Source organism: Penicillium daleae (assembly GCF_028827525.1).
Source record: "Penicillium daleae strain IBT 16125 chromosome Unknown utg000009l_segment0_segment0, whole genome shotgun sequence".
Classification (NCBI taxonomy): Eukaryota; Fungi; Ascomycota; class Eurotiomycetes; order Eurotiales; family Aspergillaceae; genus Penicillium; species Penicillium daleae.
This window is the reverse complement of record NW_026623157.1, coordinates 406,727-424,947: the sequence shown is the minus strand read 5'-3', so window position 1 is coordinate 424,947 and position 18,221 is coordinate 406,727. Positions and strand designations below refer to the sequence as shown.

At 50.3% G+C, this 18,221-nt stretch overlaps 7 protein-coding genes across 7 annotated transcripts; 2 read left to right on the top strand and 5 right to left on the bottom strand.

Annotated features, from left to right (window-relative positions):
• Positions 1-3,442: 3,442 nt before the first annotated feature.
• On the bottom strand, positions 3,443-5,839 carry N7458_011361 (putative ABC transporter; the record flags this gene model as incomplete). Its single annotated transcript, XM_056914743.1, has 8 exons — positions 3,443-3,685; positions 3,756-4,033; positions 4,103-4,256; positions 4,314-4,393; positions 4,444-4,900; positions 4,961-5,219; positions 5,297-5,537; positions 5,629-5,839. 8 exons carry the CDS (start codon positions 5,837-5,839, stop codon positions 3,443-3,445), a joined length of 1,923 nt encoding a protein of 640 aa, XP_056759497.1.
• Positions 5,840-6,903: 1,064 nt separating this feature from the next.
• On the bottom strand, positions 6,904-9,059 carry N7458_011360 (arginine--tRNA ligase; the record flags this gene model as incomplete). Its single annotated transcript, XM_056914742.1, has 4 exons — positions 6,904-6,910; positions 6,970-7,383; positions 7,445-8,739; positions 8,835-9,059. 4 exons carry the CDS (start codon positions 9,057-9,059, stop codon positions 6,904-6,906), a joined length of 1,941 nt encoding a protein of 646 aa, XP_056759496.1.
• A 648-nt stretch (positions 9,060-9,707) lies between these two features.
• On the top strand, positions 9,708-11,044 carry N7458_011359 (uncharacterized protein; the record flags this gene model as incomplete). Its single annotated transcript, XM_056914741.1, has 2 exons — positions 9,708-10,490; positions 10,541-11,044. The coding sequence occupies 2 exons, from the start codon at positions 9,708-9,710 to the stop codon at positions 11,042-11,044; spliced, it is 1,287 nt and encodes a 428-aa protein (XP_056759495.1).
• Positions 11,045-13,426: 2,382 nt separating this feature from the next.
• On the top strand, positions 13,427-14,511 carry N7458_011358 (phosphatidylinositol phosphate kinase family protein; the record flags this gene model as incomplete). Its single annotated transcript, XM_056914740.1, has 2 exons — positions 13,427-13,648; positions 13,759-14,511. 2 exons carry the CDS (start codon positions 13,427-13,429, stop codon positions 14,509-14,511), a joined length of 975 nt encoding a protein of 324 aa, XP_056759494.1.
• A 429-nt stretch (positions 14,512-14,940) lies between these two features.
• On the bottom strand, positions 14,941-15,747 carry N7458_011357 (uncharacterized protein; the record flags this gene model as incomplete). The annotated part of the gene is made up of 1 exon (XM_056914739.1): positions 14,941-15,747. The coding sequence occupies one exon, from the start codon at positions 15,745-15,747 to the stop codon at positions 14,941-14,943; it is 807 nt and encodes a 268-aa protein (XP_056759493.1).
• Positions 15,748-16,211: 464 nt separating this feature from the next.
• On the bottom strand, positions 16,212-16,481 carry N7458_011356 (uncharacterized protein; the record flags this gene model as incomplete). The annotated part of the gene is made up of 1 exon (XM_056914738.1): positions 16,212-16,481. One exon carries the CDS (start codon positions 16,479-16,481, stop codon positions 16,212-16,214), a length of 270 nt encoding a protein of 89 aa, XP_056759492.1.
• A 682-nt stretch (positions 16,482-17,163) lies between these two features.
• On the bottom strand, positions 17,164-17,820 carry N7458_011355 (uncharacterized protein; the record flags this gene model as incomplete). Its single annotated transcript, XM_056914737.1, has 1 exon — positions 17,164-17,820. The coding sequence occupies one exon, from the start codon at positions 17,818-17,820 to the stop codon at positions 17,164-17,166; it is 657 nt and encodes a 218-aa protein (XP_056759491.1).
• Between the last annotated feature and the right edge of the window lie 401 nt (positions 17,821-18,221).

The window sequence follows — 18,221 nt, the reverse complement described above, 5'->3', positions numbered from 1 at the left end:
TTCACGAAGAGGCTCGCGGGACGGTCGGTACCCAACAGAAGAAGGAAAAAAAAAAGAAGAGGAGTGGAGTGGGGGGGTGGGTGTCATCATAAACAAGACCAACTAAGTTATACTCCATCGGTTTCGAGGACTGAGGACGGAAACTACGGAAGAGTACGAGGGAGATACGCAGAGAGAACATTCTCTACCAATCTTCAATGTAAATACTAACCAGTCGTGAACTCGTGGAACAGTTTAAACTCGGGACCCGCTGGAAGGGGGATCCTTGGTTCTGCCTGCTCGGATCCCTGGATGGAGGTCCTTTGTTTACTCAAAAGTATACTTGAGAAGTATAGTTACTTGAGAAGATAAGTGTACTACTGTAGAAGTATAGTTCCATGGGAATCTACTTCAGATCTACTCCATCCTCCAAGTATCTCACAATCCCCTGGGCTAGGTACAGTACCGGTATGTTGTTAGAGAGGCTATCCCCCGAGGTGCATGCACACTAAACTGTATATCCTACAGAAGATCCTATTCCCCAGTCCACCCCCTCCATCCAATACCAGAACAGTTGGTGACTATCTACTCTCCCCATACCAGATTACTGTATCTTCACCATGTACAGTATTTCGCCCGTCTCGTCAAATACCTCCCCCATCGGCCTCCTCCTTCCGAAATCTTCCCTTTCTGCTCGTCGCTGCTCCGGTCGGCCTAACGCCCAATCCTGAGCGTTGCGGCCCAATGATCGCCTCCACCACGAAGAGGGAACAACCCTGCACGGGAAATGAGCAACCAACGACCGAGGGAAAATGGTGGGAAAAGCCGAAGAAAGGAGGAAGGGGAAGTTCTCAAAGGAACAATGTTTCACTTAGCTGTATCTTGTATACACCCCTCCGTCGGCTAGCACCAGCCGATGAACTACTTATTTCATTTCTTTTTTGGCTTGGCCAACCCCTCGGAGACAATGTCAATGTCAATGTACCTGGTACAGCGGGAAGCAAAAGAGTCGGTGGAGATGACATGCATCTGGACAGTTTTCTGGCTCTTTGCATAAAGAAAATTTTCGTTCTTGACTCGCCACTAATGTCGCGAGTGGAGTATGCGTGTGGACGACGCTAGATCCAGATAGAGATGGAAGGAGAGGGAGAGCGAGAGAGAGAGAGAGAGAGCATGCCTGTCCGGCGTGCTGCACAGCACTAGCACTGGGTGACGCCAAGGCCCTGCGCGCCCTCGTGGCGGCTCTTCTATGGCGCTGTTCACTCTCTCCGCTAGTGAGTCATGACTGACTGACTGACTGACGCTCTTCTATTCAGAGGAGCTGGTGCGCTGGTTGTTGCAGGGAACACAGTCATGGCTCATCCCGTGGCGGGGGAAGAAAAGGTGTTTGAGCCTGATTCCCTGCCGTTGTTCCCCCCGGGGTGATTCAAGCATACCCGGGTTCAACCAGGGTTACTGTACTGTATCTCGACCCCATCGAGTGCTCCTCAATCATCTCCATATGCTTGGGAGCCCCGTTTCCTGCTTGGATCAGACCTGACCAGATCGGTATGACATGCAGCACGGACGGTTTATCATTTCCTCAACGGTCGCACTCTTTACCTCCTTGCGTCCTGATTATTATTCTTAGCCAAGGGCCCTCGAGGGTGTCGGTGGAGGTGGCAGGACCCCCGCACGTGTGGAATAACACAATTGCGACGATGATAAGGATGCAATTGGGTGGAGAGACGAAACGGGGCACCATGGGTGAGGGTCAATGCTCTGTTTACAACAACCCGGGGGCAACGTTGAAGGAGGGTGAGATGATGGAATTCACCCAGACGACGAGAAACTGAAACGACATGAAAAAAAAGTCAGATTGGGTGGGTGATGAACGGGCATTGGGCTAGAGGGAAGGGAGGCGATGGCTGGATGGGGAGATGAGAGGCGAACGGGATGAGGCTCTGGTGGTTTCCCCTCCAACTTGGCGCTGACGAAGTACATGAAAGTACCTGGACGGTACATACAGACCAAGATTTAGAATAGTCACAGACTAGGAGGTATGCTTCTGACTTTTTGGATAACAAAGCCTGCGGTGTATAACTTGTCCCGTCGTAGCTACTCAACAGACAACTCCATATCAACAGGCAACTCCTTAGCGTTACAGACACCTACTCCTCCTATTGAGATATACAGAATATGTCGTAGGCATCATCATAACTACCAGGCATCTACTTTTACTCCTACTACTCACGATCGTAACGAAGATCTCAAGATCAGGACATATCGCAATCAACCCATGTCTATGAGGAATGCCAAGTCATACAATAGTACACGCCTATCCCGTCTATCTCTCCACGTCGACATTCTCCATGCCCACAAGTATATACGTAGCAGCCGCATGGCCCAGCGAATAAGCTTCACAAGCATATCATGCCATCCATGCCAGCATCCTGGAGAATTGATTACCAATCTCCTTGCAGTAACTAACTAACTAGCTGTCCAATTCCAACTCCGCGCCTTGTCATTTCCTGTCTCTATCTCCATACAGTAAACCTAGTATAGAGACCAATCCAATCATCCCAACCATACAGCCATTCCCCGGGCGCAGTCTATATCCTGGGTAATCCCCCCCCCCCCCCCCCCAATCCGGAAATAAAAACTCTCCTCCAGAAAACTCACCTCACCACCCCCTTGCGTCCTCGTCTCTGCAGGGTGTCATCAGCACTTCCCACGCAAGACCAAGACTCTCACCGCTCTTTTCATATCGTGCGTGATATGGTGTCTTGGATGCGGAGGAGGGGGAGCATTGAGATTGTATCGGGGGTCTGAGGGCATGGGAACATTCTATGGTATAGACAGTGATTTCTCGGATTCCGAGGGTGATGCGGGTGTTGTGGGTGGAGCGTGGAAGTGTGAAATGACTCGCGTTTTGTGGGGGGGATTGGATCGTCGGTTGTGTCGTGGCGATCGCTCGTGCGGGTGGCGGTTGGTTGTGTTGTGTTGTGTTGTATGCGTTAGAAGTTAGTTACCTTCTCGGTTGTTATCTTCCCGTATGAGTATGAGGGATTCGTGTTGGTTGTTTGGTAAAGACTTTGGGGTGTGCTGATAGTAGCCAAGTAGAATGGCCTTTTTCTGTTGTACAGATAAGTCGATAGTGCGGGTGATGGGATACGCCTGGTGACGAGATAACTGTTGGTGTACTACTTCACTACGGACGCGGCACTGGTCGGGAGATGTAAAGAGACGGCCCGGATGTTCCATGCATAGCATTGTATCGACCCAGGTGCATGTAGAAGGCTCAGTGCTATGTTGCTGCTAGTGTGTTGATAGGTAGAGCTCAATACAATAATGTAGTTTGAACGAAACAATCCCACAACTAGTTTCTATCTACCCAGTGGACCTGAAGCCTAGACATTTGAATAGCCCATCCAACTGGCACATGCTTTTCTGCGTTCCAAAATCCTCCCAACCAGGTGAAGGATCAAGTCCGACGCAGTTGAAGCGCAATCCACCCAAACAATCGATACACCGCAATAATCCCAATGAGAATTCCCACCCATTTGCTGGTCCTTCCAGTCGCATACCCATATTGCTCAAGCACGGCCGTGCCACGAATCTGGCATTGAGAGGCCAGATCTGAATTATACATACAGTGGCAGCCCTGTCCGCATGAATAGTTGCGTTGCGAGAATTCATTCACCATCATTCCCTGGAAGACATATGACTGGAAGAAGAGAAGAGTGTTAGTGATGTCCCGTAAATAGACGGGATGAACTATCTTTGCATATGCTTACCTGGTAATCAATATAGTGGAAGACGTATTTCCAGAACGGATTCAGGATCGTCGGTGTAACCAGGAACCCGCCCACGCTCATCCACAATCCATTTGCAAAGGCCACGAGTGCGAGCGAGATGACAAAATTGGGGAAGATGGATGTAACGAATACGACGAGACTTTCAGCCGCAACGAGATCGAGGAATATCCACATCACCCAGATCATAAACGCGGATCCGTCGGGGCGGAAGTTGGAGAGCCAGTAGGAGACAATCGAGAAGAGCATAGAGATTAGGACTAGACGGTTGGAGGTATTAGCGATGCTTGCATCGTTATTGAAGATTAATGGGAGCGCGAGATACGTACAGAGGAATGGGAGACCAATGAGAAAATTGGAGACTATGAAGGGTGTGGCTCCGTAGAGGCCGTTTGCACGCTCTTTTGCAAAGGTTGCCCTGTCTTCGAGGTAGGCGGGCACGTAGGCAACGGCCATGAAGGACATGAAAGCTGATCCAAAGAACTGGGTTGTTGCTTGTTAGCATTGCTTCGTTCGTATTCTCTGGAAGGGCGCACTCACAATGGCATTGACAAAAGGTTGAATATAGTCCTGGGCTGGGTGCAAGCGGAGCCATACCGTACCCATCATGATGGCAAGACCTGGCTTGAATTAGCTCGCATTGGCATGAAGATAGTACTGCAACACATACCAAGATACATAACAATCCGAATTCCATAGGCGACGACATCGCGGTAGCTCTTAATAAACGAGCGATGCAACAGCGCAGTGGTAATAGTGATTGGTCCCGGGCGAGCCATGTCCTCGGCAGACAAAATTCTCGCCGCTTTCTCCGACTCACGAGCCCGTTCAGAAACTTCTCTCGTAATCGTGCTGGACTCTGCGGATTCTGTCCATGCATGTTGAATCTGATGAACCCGTTCTTGTGCCTGCCCCTTCGCGCCGCCAAAGTCTGAGCTGACAATGTCGAGGAGGAACTCGGCAGGGTTGGTGTGCGCGGGAACCGGGTGACCGATATTTCCAAAGTAGCTTTCAATATTGTTGATTGGACCGAAATAACATGTCCGTCCACCGGATAGGAGGAGAAGCTTGTCGAATAGCTGGAAGGTTGTCGTCGATGGTTGGTGGATACTCGCAATAATGATTATCTACCATGCGTCTGATTAGCATTCCAACCAAGATGCTGCGGAACCACAAGAAATACTCACATTATTGGCCCGTGCTAGCTCTTTCACATACGACATCACCTCATAACTGGCTGTCGAGTCCAGACCACTGGTCGGCTCATCCAGGAACAGGATCTTGGGGCAGGTGATGAGTTGGCTGGCTACACTGACACGTCGCTTCTGGCCACCACTGATACCCTTGCGGATCGGGGTCCCAACCAGTGTGTTTGCCTGATTTTGGATACCGAAGGCCTCCAAAAGTGTCTTTATACGATCGATGCGCTGGCGCTTGCTAACCGAGCTATATAATATGTGATGATTAGCATGTGCTGACTGACAGGGTATTGGATAATAAGCATTCGGTATGACAGGAAATACCTGGGTAGCGATAGATCTGCTGCAAATTTCAACGTCTCACGAACAGTCAATGATCCAATTAAAGCATCTTCCTGCTCGACGTAGGATGTCATGCGACCAAACGAGCCAACGTCCACCTTGGTACCATTGACATAGCTCTCACCCAGCACTTTGGCACCAGATGCAGCCGGCCGTCGAGCAAGCACATTGAGCAGGGTTGTCTTTCCACAGCCCGAAGGGCCCATTAAAGCCACGAGCTCCCCTGTCCAAATCAAGATCAGATCAGCATTATCCCAGTCAAGTTGTCATGCGCATACAACGAATCAGACTCTCCTGTAAATAAGAAAACGTACCCTGTTGGACATCTCCACTAATGTCATTAATCAAATCCCTGGCCTTCTTCGTCTGGCGATCCTTCACGGTGACAGTAAGACCACTCCAGGAAAAGTTCTTGACGGAATGGTTCATCAGAAACTGACTGCCGGCATCCCACTCGACATCCAAGGTTGGAGTCGACGTTTCAATGTCGATGCTGCCATTCAAGGCAGAAGCAGGTTCACCCATGTTCAGTGATGGTCGCGATCACAATGGTCGTAGACCTCTCAATGCTTCTCACTGTGATAAACCAGGTAAATTGGCTTTTGAAGACTGACCTCACCCTAAACCCCGAGGCCAACCCAAGTTAAATACATTTCGATCACACCGGCCCCGTTCTGCAGGGATAAGGATGTAATCGGCGATCAATCCTGGGTTTTGCTGACCCAGCCAGCTCCATTGAGCTGCGCTGGCTGTGATGGGGACCATGGGATTGTGAAGTGTGGATATGCGGCTGATTGCGGGCGCTCCGCTAGACTGGCCGATGTGGTGGTCCCCGGAAGGGCCTGGCAGGCGAGCTGGAACTCTGGCAGATCTAGAAAACGTTAGACTCGCGCCACAATCGACGCTAGCGATGGCCCTAAGAGGTGGAGGTGCCCAGGTAACCAACAGCTTAGGTAAGAAGTTTGGTCCCCGAGATGAACGCCGGTTGGAATTGCGGGAAACACCCACGAGATGAACACTCTGCGATGGCTACAATGGGACTCGGTGGTTTGATCACTGGAGCTTTGGGTTCGAGATGATCGTGTTCATTTCAAGTGTGGAGCCAATCTGGGTCCTGGATCTGTCATCTCGCTTAGCTGTTGAGTTCTTGCCTTGCAGGGCTGCCTGAGAGTTCTGCAGTTTACAGTAGTTACTATGTAGTGACCAGCTCATGAACCCCAGTCGCCACGAGTTTATTATCCCCGCTGACAGGGAGGAGACGTGTGTGGCTGTACTGCCCTTGTCACTATTACGCTCAACGATCATGCTACAATAGCCATTAGAGAATGCGAACTGATGAAGCTTATCTTGCTTCGGTCGCGAAACAGAAATTTAGACCGATGCGACGTGGTTCGTGACAGGAGTTCAGCACATTTTGGATCTAAAGGTTGCATGGTCCTACGGTTCTCCTGCAACCAAAGTGAACATCGGAATCATATTTTATTGGCCCCACGTTTAGCGCCAGTGCATCCAGGCGGGAACTATGAGATATCGTCAAGCTATGGGGAATTTTCAAAAGCAGAGAGAAGAAAGTCAAAGGCAGGGCCAGTTTACATCCTATAAGGGCAAACGTTAGCTTACTGACACGCCAGAAATCTCCAGGATACATGACTGACCGCTCCACAGGGTTAAGACCCAGAACCCGCATACCGTTGTGCAGGACCTGTCGGGCCGCAGCGTACAGAGCCATACGAGACTTCTTGAGTTCGGGCTCGCTGCCAATCACCTTGAGGACATCGTAAGAAGAGCTCAACATGTGTGTCATGCGGAACAGGTAGCTCAGCACGGTAACGGGCTCCAGAGTTTTGGCGGTGTTGACAAGAACGTCGGGCCACGAGGCAAGAAGACGGATCAGATCGATGGCGTGGCGCTCAGTAAGGAGGGAGAAGTCGGCGCTGCTCAGCTCGTCGATGTTGAGCTCCGATTTGCGGGCCATGGAGCAGAGACGAGCGTGGGCGTACTGCAGATAGGGACCGGTGTCACCCTCGAACGAGGTCATGGCATCGAGGTTGAAGTCGTAACCATTGACACTAAGAGAAATTAGCATCCGTAGAAATAAAGGTACCGGAGATAGGGCCTGAATAAACTTACCGCTTGCCAGTCATATCCTGAACCATGACGGAGGTGATACCAAGGGTGTCGGCAGTCTCCTCCGGGTTCTCGACCTGCGAGTACTTCGTCTCGTTCTTCTTCATCACCTCGTGCATCTTGTCGCCAACATCCCGGAGAATATCGTCCAAGAACTTCACAGTACCCTTACGGGTGCTCATACCGTGGACCATACCAAAGTTGATGTGCTGGCAGCGGCTGGCCAGGTCCTTGTAGCCCATCAGCTCAGTGACCTTGAAAAGCTGAGCCAGGTGGAGATCCTGTTGGGCAGCCACAACGTAAATCATCTTATCGAAGTGGTACGTTTCGTCACGCTCCAAAATGGCACCAATGTCGCGAGTCAGGTAGAGAGGAGTGCCATCCTTGCGCACAATGATAGCCTTGCCCAGCTTCTTAGCACCGTGCTTGGTGAAGTCGGCAATGATAGCACCATCGGACTCCTCAGTGACACCGGCCTTCTCCATGGCTTTGTAGGCGCTGGCCATGCTCTCGGCCTTGACCTGGGATTCACCAGAGTAGACGTCAAAGTCAATGTTCAGGCGGGCATATGTCTGCTTATACTTGGCAATACTGAGGTCACGGAAGCGGGCCCAGAGAGCAAGGGCATCTGGGTTACCATCTTCCATGGACTTGAAGTACCGACGGGCCTTCTCGTCTTCGCTAGCATCCACGAGCTTGGCGAGCTCGGCCTCCTCCGTGGAAACATCCTCGCCCTTCTCTTTCTTACCCTTGATCTTCTCCTTGAGCTCCTTGATGGGGGCCTCCTGGTCACCGACGATGCGGTTGACCTTGACATATACATCGAACAAGTGGTTAATAGGGTCCTTGGTAAGCGCCTCTTCGTTTCCGAAGTACTTGAAGCCATTGGCCAACAGACCGTACTGCTTGCCCCAGTCACCAAGGTAGTTCATCTTGATCACATCCCATCCCAAAACAGTGTGCAGGTTGGCAAGGAAACCACCGATAATTGTTGACCGCAGATGGCCGGCGTGGAAGGGTTTGGCAATGTTGGGCGAGGAGAACTCGATGATAATCTTCTTTTGTCCCTTGGAAGGGTCGGAGGGGTCTTTGAGACCCATGTTGCCATTGGTACCGAAAGCGGCCTTCTCAGTGAGCACGCGACCCAGGACGGTGTTGGCCAAAGGTCCGGCCTTGCAGAAGAACTGCAGGTGAGGGCCAAAGGCAGTAGGAGGGTGAATGAGATCGGACTCGGGGAATTTGGAGGCCAGCTCCGCGGCGAGCTCGTCGGGCTTCTTCTTGATACGGAGGGAAGCGACCTAATGCATATCATGAAGCGAGCAATGTGAGCGGTGCTGTTCCATCATACTTTTATACTCGCACATCACTGAATATCCTGCAATTGTAAACGTACCGGCAGAGACAGATCACCCTTGTCCAGCGTGTTGGTCCAGGCAAGGCGGGAGAAGATCAACTCAGGGTCAATACCAGCGGCCTTGCCCAATTCCTCCGCAATATGCTCGCGGTAGATGTCCATCGGGTTCAGCGTCGGGAAGCATCCTGGGAACTTGGAGGTCTTCGTGGTGGACTGCAGGGTCAAGGCCTGGACAGAGGCTGTGAGGGAATCGGCGGTCGCCATGGTTGCAGTGCGGGAGAAGGAACGCGATGGGATGAGGGGAATGCGAATGCGAATACTGGCCCGAGAAAAAAAGACGCCTGTGAGTCGACTGGCCCCGCTTAGCAGAATCCGACCCATAAGGAGGGGAACTTTCTCGGGGTCGCCTTTTTTTTCTGCGGTGACTCAGGCGGACAGCTTATCGGGCGGTACGTCACGTGTTCTGTATAGATCGGGGATGCTTTACTCACTGCCTCTTCTTTTGTTTGTGTTGTATATCCGGTGGTATGATCTATCTTAAGTATGGAGAATTGGTTGTCAGTAATGTGTTGGTATCAGCCCAGTGGCTTTACAGTAGTGGTAGCAAAGCTAGAACGACTCGATATAAACATATCAAAGGCTTTAATGATCGCCCGAAAGTTGGCTGACTAATCTTCTCCTGGTGAATTTGATTGGACCCACGCATATGAGCATACATATTGGGCATCAAGCACCTTCCGCCTCAGCACTGCCGACAAAGTGTCAGTTGTGTGATGTCCAAGGCAGGCTCTCATCAAATTTGGCTCGATTCTCAGACATAAAACAAGGCGAGGACCCTGCCACAAACTTTGAAAATACCATGATCCATTTCTCCCCACTTGAAACCTACATTTTTCGCAAAATCTTAACACAATGGCATCGATTTCAAAGTTCAATACCGCGTTTTTGTCTATGCCTAACGAGTTGACAGTTGCTGCTGCCAATTTCAATATAGACTTCTCTTTGATGAAAGTAGAAGCGCCGAAGGAATTCCACGGTGTCAGAGATGCACTTTCAAAAAGTAGACGCCATGCCGCTGAAGAGGGCCAGCCACATGTCACAGCCCGAAGGCTGGGGGCTCTTTTTGAGGCTATTGTACCACCTATACCACACCTGATCCAAGCCTACGGGAACCGTGTTTCCGCCATTTCATCTCGCACGACAACGAAATCCCAGAAATTTCCGACCAGCGAGATCTTTGCGGCTCACGCTGGTCCTGATGCTACGAGTATTTGGGCAGCTGCAACTTCCGGGCGAGGTGCCTTAGCAGTGCACCTTCTTGCCTGCATGCTAGCAAGGATTTGGAAGGGGCCTGAGGCCATATCGCTGTGGGTTGAGCTTGTCGAACGGAGGAAGGAAGAAATCCATAACAACTATAACAACTACAATGCAACCGAAACAGCCGCAATCATGGCGGCTCAGCAGATCTTTGGCCGGGAGCAGCTAGCCGCCTGGGACTTGAGTGCGCGATCATGGCTCCAGACAGCAGATTCAGACCGGAATCTTCAACAGACGCAGCTAATGCTCATCGTCAACAATGTGAAAATGCCAGTCAACACGAAAGAAGACCCCTACCAAAGCGTTCTCGAAGCCTGGACATTAGCAATGCGTGCCATGGAACTACGGTGCAAGGAGTGCCCCAACGAATACAAGACGGTTCTGTACTACTGGCAATATCATCGTGGCATCTATACCCCGATATCCAGGTCCTGGTAGACGAGTCAAAGAGCGTGGATCTCCACGATGAACTCTTGAATGGGTCCGTGATCACCATTTCTGCACATGGTGCAGATGGCAGTAGGGAAGGTGTATTCTGGTCCTTGCCTCTTGGACGGATGCGGTACTACTCGCCCCCTGTGATAGCTGAGCGGCGCCTGGCGTCAGATACATCGCGGATCTCTATGGACGAATTCTGGATGGTTATTTTGGGAATTTTTGTCTCCCAATGGAAGGCTGTCTGCCCCGGGCCAGAGAAGTGCTGCAAGATCATCCAGCTTCTTGCAGACCGTGTGGACCTATCTGCACCATCCCTTGCATGGCTCAAGTTTCTAACAGCTGCTGCAAGAAGATACACTGATGCACGCGATGTTCAACAACGCCAGTTTGCGAAGCTCCTGGGGCTTGGTATGCGGTGGTGCACATCATTCCTAAACGACTTGGATCACCAGCCACCGCCTCTTTTTGGCCTGGGAAATTTTCTTGTCTCTTAGATATGATACCTGAGATGGAGATGAAAATTAAAACCTTGCGCCAAATAGCCCAAGGATTACAAGCCATCGATAGCGATGTTATCATTCGATATAAGGATGCCAGTGAGTCGAACATCATATATGGTGAATCACAACATGGTCATGGATATTGCTACGCGTCAGCGCTTCCCCCAACACTAGCATCCTCAATGGACAGCAACCGAAGCAGCAGTGAGCCAGCTACAAAGCGCCAATGTAACTGGCTAGCCAAGAAACACGCGCGCTGGATTATCAGCAGAACCTCCGAACCCGAAATTAGCTGTGCGGGGTCTAATTGCGGCTGCATTTTACCTGGTGGGCCTAGCTGTTTCTGCGCCCAATTCAGCACTCTGTGTACCCCTTCCTGCCACCCAACTGGGAGTCATTGCTCTTCTGGTGTTTCTTTGCCAGGTGACCAGGACTGCGCAAAGAATTGCGCCGGAGATGGACAATGTGCAGCCTGCTCGGACCGACTCTGCAAGTCCAGGATTGAACGACTTGGCGAGCAGTGCTCCGTGATTGGGTCCAGTAATGTTCGTCTTATTGATGACTGGCACTTTCTGCTGACGAAGCCACACGATCAGGGAAGAGGTCGTGCATGATTTTCTGTTAGGCGACTCGAGTGGTGTAGGGATATTCAAGAACAATGAAAGTCGCATTTCGCGTTATTGCGCATCCAGATTTGGATCTTCTGCGACTTCCGAGGAACTTGAGGCTATATTGGTATCGGACGTCATTTGCTCTAAGAAACTCCAATCGTATCTGGAGAACTGGTGGCGATATGGGATTACAGGCGAAGATGATTTTGTTCAACACGAACTTTCCATGAATGCTCTTGCCTATGCCAGCTCCCTGTACGAATCATTGGATGGGTCCACAATCAGCATCGAAATATTTAAAAGACCTATCTATGAAGCACGATGGGCTCAGCGGGTCCACCCGTCTCATCTCCCCTGGTGCGCTGGACCAGCCGTATTCAGATCACCACAGCCATCCGGACAGTCACCGGTTCAACACACCATACCATACAATTCTGCGGAAACAACTTTCGATTTGCCACTTGCAGACGGAAGCAATTGGCTTGCTGGAGTTACATCAGAAAATGTTATAAACACACCGTCCCTTTTCGAGATCGACTCACCATCCCCAGCACTACAGCCTGTCTCAAATTCTATATTTAACCACCTGCGACCCCTTCCCCGACGCGGGGATAATGAGAAGGATATCCAGGACGACCTCGCAGTATCTTTCGCATGCATTGCAATGTGCGAGAGCGGAGAATTCGATATCGATCCGCAATCCCTCCTAAGAATGATGGCACTGTCGTCGGGAGATTCAATCTACGTCGCTTCAGCTTTGCTATGTGACCCATGTGAAAGTAACCATAAGCCCCTGATACGAAGGGTCTTTGGAAATCTCGGCCGCCCTGAGATGGCCCTTCTCCTTCCACCCTCTAACCCAAAGTTGAAAGACTACGACTTCAGCGCCTGGCACTTGATCAATCATAAGGAGTTCGACGGCAAGTTTCAGGATCATTTTGCAGGGACAACATTGCATCTCTCATTTACAGATTTCGAATTGCCTGTCGATATCGGGGCTCGTGGTCTGCGTGTTACACAGGTCGTCCTCGTCGAGTCACTGATTTCGATTAATGACAAAGGCAGAAGCCTTGGTGATTTGGATGTGATATCAATGCTCCAAAGTGAAAAATTGACTATCAAGCAAGAGTGCAAGCATCTGCATATAAAGGGAGTGGCCAAGCCGGGAGTGCCCGAGAGCCATCATTCTGATATTATTTCCATCGGTTGTTGGGATGAGTTTTTTGACCTGCCTAATTCGGCGGGCATTGTCAGAGCCCATGGAAATTGGCAGGCTAGACTGGCAGGCGCTGTGGCGAGCATCCAGCGAGGCCAACGGACTCTCGTTCTTCCAAAAAGGCCTTGTCTGCAATGTCTCGTAGATCATGACCATCTGTCGAGCGTCGATGTTATCATTGCTTAGGTAATCTGGTAATTGGAGTCTTTTTGAAGGAAGAAGTCCATATAGTTGATCTTGCCACCGGTCTCATCCAGACACCTGAGGCAGGTGTACCTCTCGCTGCCTTCAACTGATGAACTGGATTTAAGCCTCATCACGTGGTATCTTATGGCCAGGCTGCAGAATAGGGCTTACTAAGCGTATGCCAAGCTTGGACTGGTCGAGGCCTCATGTCCCAGGAGTAGGTTAGGTATATGACGTCACTTGTCTTGTTGGCCAAGCATTATGTTGCAGAAGCAAGCTTAATGCAAGACGAGCACCAAAAGATGATAAGAGAAGTTTGATTCCGGTCCTACCTCATGTTTCAAATTCTTTCATCCTCATAACATGGGGAACAGCCGTCGCCAGTCGGCGCTGACCAAGTCCATCCAGGCTGGGTTACTACGCGACCCTGATCGCTTCAAGAAAACAGCCTGGGGACATTTCATTGCATTTTTCACACTCTACCGAATCAAACTCATTCGATTCGAAGAAGACCTTTTGCGAAACTTCGGCGAGAAATTTGGCACTTCAACGAAAATGACTACCAGGCCAGCTTCCGCACAACGAGTGGCCAACCGCCGCTGAAATTGATGGGTGATCTGGGGTATTCGGGCTCGGTAAGGTCGTCCCAGAGAACGGAATTCCACGGGATATTCGCATCTAACTTCGTCTCGCAGACATTCTTCGGTACTCTGGACGGTCACTATGTGATCAAAAGCCTTCCACGTCACTTCGAGTACACCTTCTTCCAGACCGATCTCCTCGAGCCATACTATGACTATATGCGCGACCATCCAGATGCCGTGCTTGTTTGGATAACAGACTACCTCATCTCTCCATATGTGACGCTCGGTACTATCTTTGGCTGCACCCCTGCGCATCACATCATCATGGAAAACATCCTCTGTGGGAAGGCCGACGATCCTGTGGGCGAACAATGGGAGACCTACGATCTCAAACCAATCGATTATTTCTATCCAGAGCGCGACTTGCTACCCGCACCTCTGGTCAGTGAGGCTACCTTGAGCAAACTAGCGGATACATTCAATGATAAGCTACATCTGTGGAGGAAGGACTACGAAAAGTTTATACAGGCTATGAAGGAGGACACAAAGTTTCTGAAGGATGCAAATGCAGTTGACTACTCCCTATTCATGGTGCGGATACCAGCGAGCTCAAGTCCAGAGGTGCTCGGGAGAAAAAGTCCTTGGCGAGTGGGCTTGCCCTCAGCAGATGGCAGATGGAAATACCGAGCTGTGATACTGGATTTCTTCTGGGCTAAACATAAGTTACATGCTCAGGCCTTGTCAGGCGTGGTCCAGACCTTCAATGTTATCGGCCGGAAAGGGCACATGTCTATTACAACCACAGCGACTGATTATCGGGAGAAATTCTTGGCAATGGTGCAGGAAATGATTGAAATTCACTGAATCCTAATCTCGTAGACTAGCAATATTCCAGATAATTGAATGCACATCAGTTGACTTGAAGTCCCCATGTCCACCATGTCAGAACATAGTTTGGAGCAGTCCCTCTCCCATATCGCCTGTCCATTTGGTCCCTCTTGTAATGCGATCGGCCCTCGACATAGCTCATCAGCTTTCACTCTTCGACTGATAATGCGTCACCTTCGGACTTTTTCTCCTCAGTCGACGAAGACAGTCATTTGACTGTTTGTCGTAAACAATACATAGGCGGAACATGATAGTGGGCCGGAAAGTAGGCATGTCGCTTAGAATTCCTTGGACCCAGGGATGGTTCATGTTTGGAGAGTATCGATCGAGGTCAATCGGGCGGCGGCCGTAGGATTGGCGAAGAGTGTATGTCCAGGGATCCGACATGTCGAGTGGGTTGCCATCTTACATCAACACGAGGGCCAACCCAAACGTCCTCCGTACTATTACTCCACCAGGTCTCCGTATGTTGGCTGCGTCGGCACATGACAAACCAGTGCCGCCATATCCATGTGGCCTGGAGCCCTTGTTTCCACTTTCCAGCTCAGTTTGAAGCTTAGAAGAGTCTTTGATAATGATGAAGAAGTCTTGGGCTTCTTGGTCCTCGGTATTCGAGTGTTGCTGGAATCGGCGAAGACGCTTGGTATCCGAGGGGTCCACCAACTGAATGGGCTCTTCACCCGTGAGTCCAAAGAGATTGGATTTGAAGGCTTCATCGGGTGTCAAATGCATGGGGACTATCTTGATGCAAACCAGCCAATTTTTCCATCGTGAGATTGCGGAAAGATTGTCTTCATCCAGGAAAGCGGCACATCCAGGTCCGTCGAGATACTTGAACGTGTAGAGCCGACGTGCTAGAATTAAGGCACTCCGGGCTTGTGCCACATGCCATAGAAAATAGGACATGATCTCTGGTTGGCGTTCGTCATGACCGTCAACCCGAATACCCAAATCTGGCGCCCAGTACCAAGCGACGATTCTGTGTGTGAGATTGAACCACAGCGGTAGATTCTGAAGTTCAGTGCAGTGCAGCCTCCCTTCTATTTCACTGTCTGTGAAATTTCCAGTTTCAAAAGCAACCTCCCACGACTCGTGGTACACGCGCGTAATGATTGGGGGTTTGGAATTCTGAGTCGTTGTCAAGTCTAAGTAGCAACAAGTACGGATACCATACAACTCGTCGTGGATGACATAAAGCTCCACAACTTTCATTGGGATGCACCTTCTCCAGATCATGAGTCGTAGTTCCGTGGGTAGGCGAGGGAGCAAGGTAAATGAAGTCATTCTGCTTCGGCAGCCAGTGGCGATGGCCTGAAATCACAGCGATCGGCAGCCAGAGTGGTGATAACGACAACAAGGTAAATGTGGTGGTCAAGGCTGCGACGGTATGATTAAGGAAATAAGTTTTTTGAGTGAGAGATCGCAAGGAGTAAGCGCGAGAAGGGAGTCCTACAACTGATTATCTAGCAGGTCTTTCCTCTGCAGCGGCAAAAATATGTACAAACATGCAAGAAAGCAAGACAGCCTAATCTACGGAAACTGAAACAAATGTGTTTTGGTGTCCAGAAAAGTTCTTATTAAGCGTAAATTGAAGGTACGTTACTGATGGCCTGAAGGGCGAAAAGAAACAAGAGGACCCCGAGCGTGGGGCTTAGAGATGCCCATAACCAGGGACTTCATCCCAAGACGGCCAATGATGCCATGCATGGACTCATAATGTCCTTTCCCTGTCGGTCCTTTCGGGCGTACTGGGCACCCATCTTTGTCACGCCCTTGGATGACATCGTTTCAGTCCGCTCTCGTCCCTTATTGAAATTTATTCGGTTTCGCACGAGAGACTTGATGCGAAACAACCATCCCATCACAACCATAGATGCACTGTCTGGGTCCCTGACAATGCTGTAAATCCAAGTGCCGAGATTTGCAGCTTCCCCAGTGAGGACCATTGCCGTGGACAGTGCAGTCAATCCACCAGCTGCCAAGGCCGGAGATATCGAAATCATCAGGATATTCCCAGTCAAAGTCGAGTCCGTGAAAATTCAGAAATTTACCGACGCGTGAATCTGAGGATAAGAGTGATGGCGAATCTAGCCGCTACGCAAAGGAAGCCAAAAAGACGTAGAAAAAGCACTGTGTTTCACCTATCTCCAGGGGGAATAAGAAGGAAGGAAAGGAAAGAGGACAGATCGGGGTCTAAATAGACCTCGGGGCATGAGGGCAAACGCTGGTCCTGGAAACTACCAGGGAACCATCCTTATGGAAATCTCTAGCCGGGAATCTCCATCAAAGAGCTTACCTGAACAACATTTGACGGTATTGTGACTCTCCGGGCGTCGGTCACAATATCTCCGCAGTGCTGCAGAGGTGATTATCTCAGATTGAATTGAAGAGAAGAAGGGCTGTCGCTACCCACGGAGAGGAAAGACTCCCCATTCTCTCAGCTCCTTAAATCACCGATTAAACCAAAGAAGGGAAAAAACTCTAGTAGATCAAACAATATCAAGTCATATTTCATATGTTAAAAAAGAAATAGCTTCATGTTTCACCTTCATACGCGGCATATTTGGGTAAAAATACCATTCTATACATCCACAACCAAGTCCCTCTACTCCATGGCTCAAGCGGGACCTATGAGACCCACTCGTAACTCAAGACAGGAACGTCAAACACAGGTGCCGTGCAAGTAGCATTGAAATCCGCATCATGTGTGCAAGTAAGCGCAAAGTCCACACTCCCAGAGTAGGTGATGGAGCTTCCATTATCGCATTTGAGTGCATGTCCATCGCCCAGGGTATAGTCCATATGGCCGATGGACGAATCCAGATCCGAAGAACCATAGAAAGCAACAATCCTTCCCAACCCTCGGTCAGCATACCCGCAGTTGCTCTCTCCGTGACCAATATCGTGGATCCGATAGCCGATATACTCGTCGTGGCAAGTTAAACCATCGGCAAATTGGATGTCAAGAGTTTGGGGTGGCCCATAGCCCCATGGTTGGTAGTTGGGCATGCCAGTCCAGCAGACATTGACCATGCTACCATTGCAGGTCGCTGGATCGGGCTCGCACCAGCCTGAACCGCAAAGGCAACCCTTGGCGTTGATGTCGTCCTGGTTGTGGATACAGTCTAGACTGTGGGAGCCGTTGTACCAGTGGAAGTAGCTGACGGTCCAAGTAGGAATTGGGCATCCTTCTGGTGGGCTGATTGAGCGTCGGCGGATTGCGCTAGAAGCAGTGGAAGACGACAAGGCCAGCAAACCTGTCAGGATGCTGGTGATGGTGACCATTTTTGGAAAAGAAGATTTGGGATCGGAGAGCAGAGCCTATGTCTGAATGGGTGATCTCTCGAGTCTCTTTTATACCCACTTGTCCAGGGAAAGCGGAGACAAGATGGGAAAATAGGACCACAGTAGCAGGGCGATGCGACAGGTCCGATTCGTGCTGTCTGTGATGCTCATGCAGATAAACACGCTAATAGTGGGTAGCGGGAGGAAGCCGCAACACATAACCAATTGATTTTACAGTTCGGAGGAGGCCCCGAGACATACAGATTCCATACTGTATTTGATGCTGGCGATTGGGTTTAACGATCTGCAGGGCCTCCGCGACTCTAAGTCCCTGAATCGTTAGATCAGTCCACTCAGCTCGAACGGAATCTTTGCTCGAGGGTCTAGATCTCACACTGATG